This window comes from Notothenia coriiceps, unplaced genomic scaffold (assembly GCF_000735185.1).
Source record: "Notothenia coriiceps isolate Sejong01 unplaced genomic scaffold, NC01 NC01_scaffold00035054, whole genome shotgun sequence".
Classification (NCBI taxonomy): domain Eukaryota; kingdom Metazoa; phylum Chordata; class Actinopteri; order Perciformes; family Nototheniidae; genus Notothenia; species Notothenia coriiceps.
In genome coordinates, this window is record NW_011367755.1 from 21 (window position 1) to 3,395 (window position 3,375).

At 40.0% G+C, this 3,375-nt stretch overlaps 1 protein-coding gene across 1 annotated transcript; it reads left to right on the plus strand.

The window, feature by feature from the left end:
- Nucleotides 1–932: 932 nt before the first annotated feature.
- On the plus strand, nt 933–2,412 carry LOC104962597 (zinc finger RNA-binding protein-like; the record flags this gene model as incomplete). Its single annotated transcript, XM_010791049.1, has 3 exons — nt 933–1,096; nt 1,200–1,319; nt 2,261–2,412. Coding segments are annotated over exons 1-3 (407 nt in total), but the record flags the coding sequence as incomplete, so codon positions are not given.
- Between the last annotated feature and the right edge of the window lie 963 nt (nt 2,413–3,375).

Here is a 3,375-nt window from a genome sequence, read left to right on the forward strand (position 1 = left end):
AAACCTTCATAACACACAAGGGAACGGGTAATAACCGGAAAAGCATGACATGGGACCTTTAAGTGTATATACACTGAACAAAAATATAAATGCAACACTTTTGTTTTTGCTCCCATTTTTCATGAGCTGAACTCAAAGATCTAAAACATTTTCTATATACACAAAATAACCATTTATCTCAAATATTGTTCACAAATCTGAAAAAATCGAGATAATCCATCCCACCTCACAGGTGTGGCATATCAAGATGCTGATTAGACAGCATGATTATTGCACAGGTGTGCCTTAGGCTGGCCACAATAAAAGGCCACTCTGAAACGTGCAGTTTTGCTTTATTGGGGGGGTCCGAAAACCAGTCAGTATCTGGTGTGACCACCATTTGCCTCACACAGTGCAACACATCTCCTTCGCATAGAGTTGATCAGGTTGTTGATTGTGGCCTGCGGAAGGTTGGTCCACTCCTCTTCAATGGCTGTGCGAAGTTGCTGGATATTGGCAGGAACTGGAACACACTGTCGTATACGCTGATCCAGAGCATCCCAAACATGCTCACTATCACAGATCTTTTCAGATTGGTGAACAATATTTGAGAGAAATGGTTATTTTGTGTATATAGAAAATGTTTTAGATCTTTGAGTTCATCTCATGAAAAATGGGAGCAAAAACAAAAGTGTTGCATTTATATTTTTGTTCAGTGTATGTGCTCATTAATCTAAGTGTCAGCCTGATGATTAGTGTGCATTCCAGGTTGTATGTTCCTGTATTGTACTGTGCTAGAATGTGATTTTAAAGTATCTACTTGCTTATTCCTTTAATGGCATTTCTTTAAGGCCCTTTAGTCTATACCAACTCTATCACATCTTTCTTTATGTGCCATGACCAAGGTCAAGCAGTGGCACTGGTTAACAACAATGTGATTTCCTGAAATGCAGGTGGAAATAAATTACAGACCACAGCGAAGATGGACGATGCTAAAGTGGAGGCTTCTAAGCCTGCAACGCCCTCTCAAGGTGACTCCAAGACCGAAGATTCTCTGTCGGCCTTGGCCGCCCTACAGAGTGACGTCCAGCCTGTCGGTCATGACTATGTGGAAGAAGTACGTTTTGCCAGACCATATATTAGGCTACATCAAACTTGCACTTGTGAGTGAGCAGGAAAGCTTTTAAATATTGAGGTAATACATTGAACTCCTTTTTTAGGTCCGGAACGATGAAGGCAAGGTCATCCGCTTCCACTGCAAGCTCTGTGAATGTAGTTTCAACGATCCCAATGCCAAGGAAATGCATCTTAAAGGTCGTCGGCATCGCCTGCAATACAAGGTTTGTGGCTGACGCGTCTTTACACACAGGTAAAACACACTGGTGTTGTCATTATGTGTCTCAAGGGGTAATTAAGTCATATGGGTGCCCATCATTTTTAGATCAGTGTGAAAAGTAACTAAGTACATTAACTCAAGTAAGTACAATGGTGAAGTATTTGTACTGTACTTGAGTATTGCCATTTTATTTTACTTTGTACTTCTACTCCACTGCAATTATTTAATACCTTTAGTGACTTTACAGATGTGGATGAATGATGTGAAATATAATCAAGTGTTAAGTCAGACTTTAGTTCCACCTGGAGTAAATCCACAAGCTACCCTGCAGTATACAAAGTTATTCAAACTAGCTGCACCTTTACCAGCTTTGAGAACACTTTCATGATCAATCATTATAAAACATATCATATATATTATTCTGAAATGGACCAATCTGCACAATGACTACTTTTACTGTCGCTACTTTAAGTTTATCTTGATGATAATACTTTTCTACTTTTACTTGAGTAACATTTAGAATGTTTTACTAGTAACAGAGGATTCCTACACTCTGATGTTGAGCAGACATCTGTTCAAATACAGATATCGTCCAAAGAAAGGAGTAGTCATTTTAACGGTGCTAACACATTGCTGGATCAAACACATCCACCCTGCAGTTATATATGGTTATGTATTTGGTGAAACTTCCATACAATTGATCTTGTCAAAAGAGAGCTTGTCCTTGCTGAAAGTTTGTGTAATTCATGAATAAACTCTTAATACTCCACTTTGGAGTTATCAAGCTCAAACTTTTTTCCAAATGTCCAGAGGATGCTTGTTGAATATTGTTGCAAGATAATTCATTCATAGCTTTCCGTTTCTAAATATATTTACCTCTGGAAGATAGGTCACTAGTTATCTTAATTGAGTATTGTATATATGTGGCAAATTTTATATTTGTAGAAAAAGGTGAACCCGGAACTGCAGGTGGAGGTGAAGCCCAGCATCCGAGCTAGAAAGATTCAGGAGGAAAAGATGAGAAAGCAGATGCAGAAAGAGGAGTACTGGAGACGGAGGGAGGAGGAGGAGCGCTGGAGAATGGAGATGCGGTATGGGTATTTCTTATTAATGGTTGTCTCCTCTACTAATGGGGCTCTAGAGTTCCACAGTTTCAACTACCTCTGGATAGGTCACTTGTGTAGCTATTTTGTTAAGTTGCCTCTTATAGGAATGCAATCTGCTTATCTCTGATGCAGTCTATGTCAAAGGCTTTTATTGTGAAAGGGACCCAGATGCAGACATGCTGTATAATGGCATTGAAAGCACGGCTTACAGGGAACCACGCTCATGGCTGATTGTGTCACTATTCTACAGCCTTTCTATCGTGCATAACGTATACTTCATAATGATGTTATATGATGTATGTAGATGTGTCCAAACAAGACACAATGCACACTGAATGCTTTAACAATCATTTGTATCAAATGACACACAGCCCCTGCTGTATCGTTTAACCTCTGTAGAGTTATTTATGTTTCGGAAGTTAAACACCTGGGACCATCAATGTTGATATTAAGATTTATTTTGGGATTATAGTCAAGAGCCGCTTTCACACCAAGCAGAGTCCTGCATCGGGTCGGGTACCCGACGGGTGACCCGCAAAAAAAGTGATTCGCGGGTGTGTTTTTTTTCAAACGCTTTTTTCCGGGTTCGGTTCTGGGTAAAACAAAGATGATGCGGGTCGGGTCGCGGGTGTTGCATAATAAATATATTAAAAATAATTTAGTTTAATGTTTAAATCCTCAGACCTCTCCCCTGCGGGACCGCGCATAATCATAACCTCTGCAGCGCATCAATCTGCTGCTGAGCGCACCACATTCGAAATGGCTGAGGTGAAGCTCTCTAGCGGAGAATACAGCGTTTTCAATAACACTTCCTCAAGAGCGAAATCCAACGTCTGGGAGGCTTTTGGTGTCATCCTAGATGGAGAAAATAACCAACATCCCACGCTTTTTGAGACAAATATGCAACTGCGTGTTTTAATAATTGCACGTTTTCACTGTTCATATATACTGTAT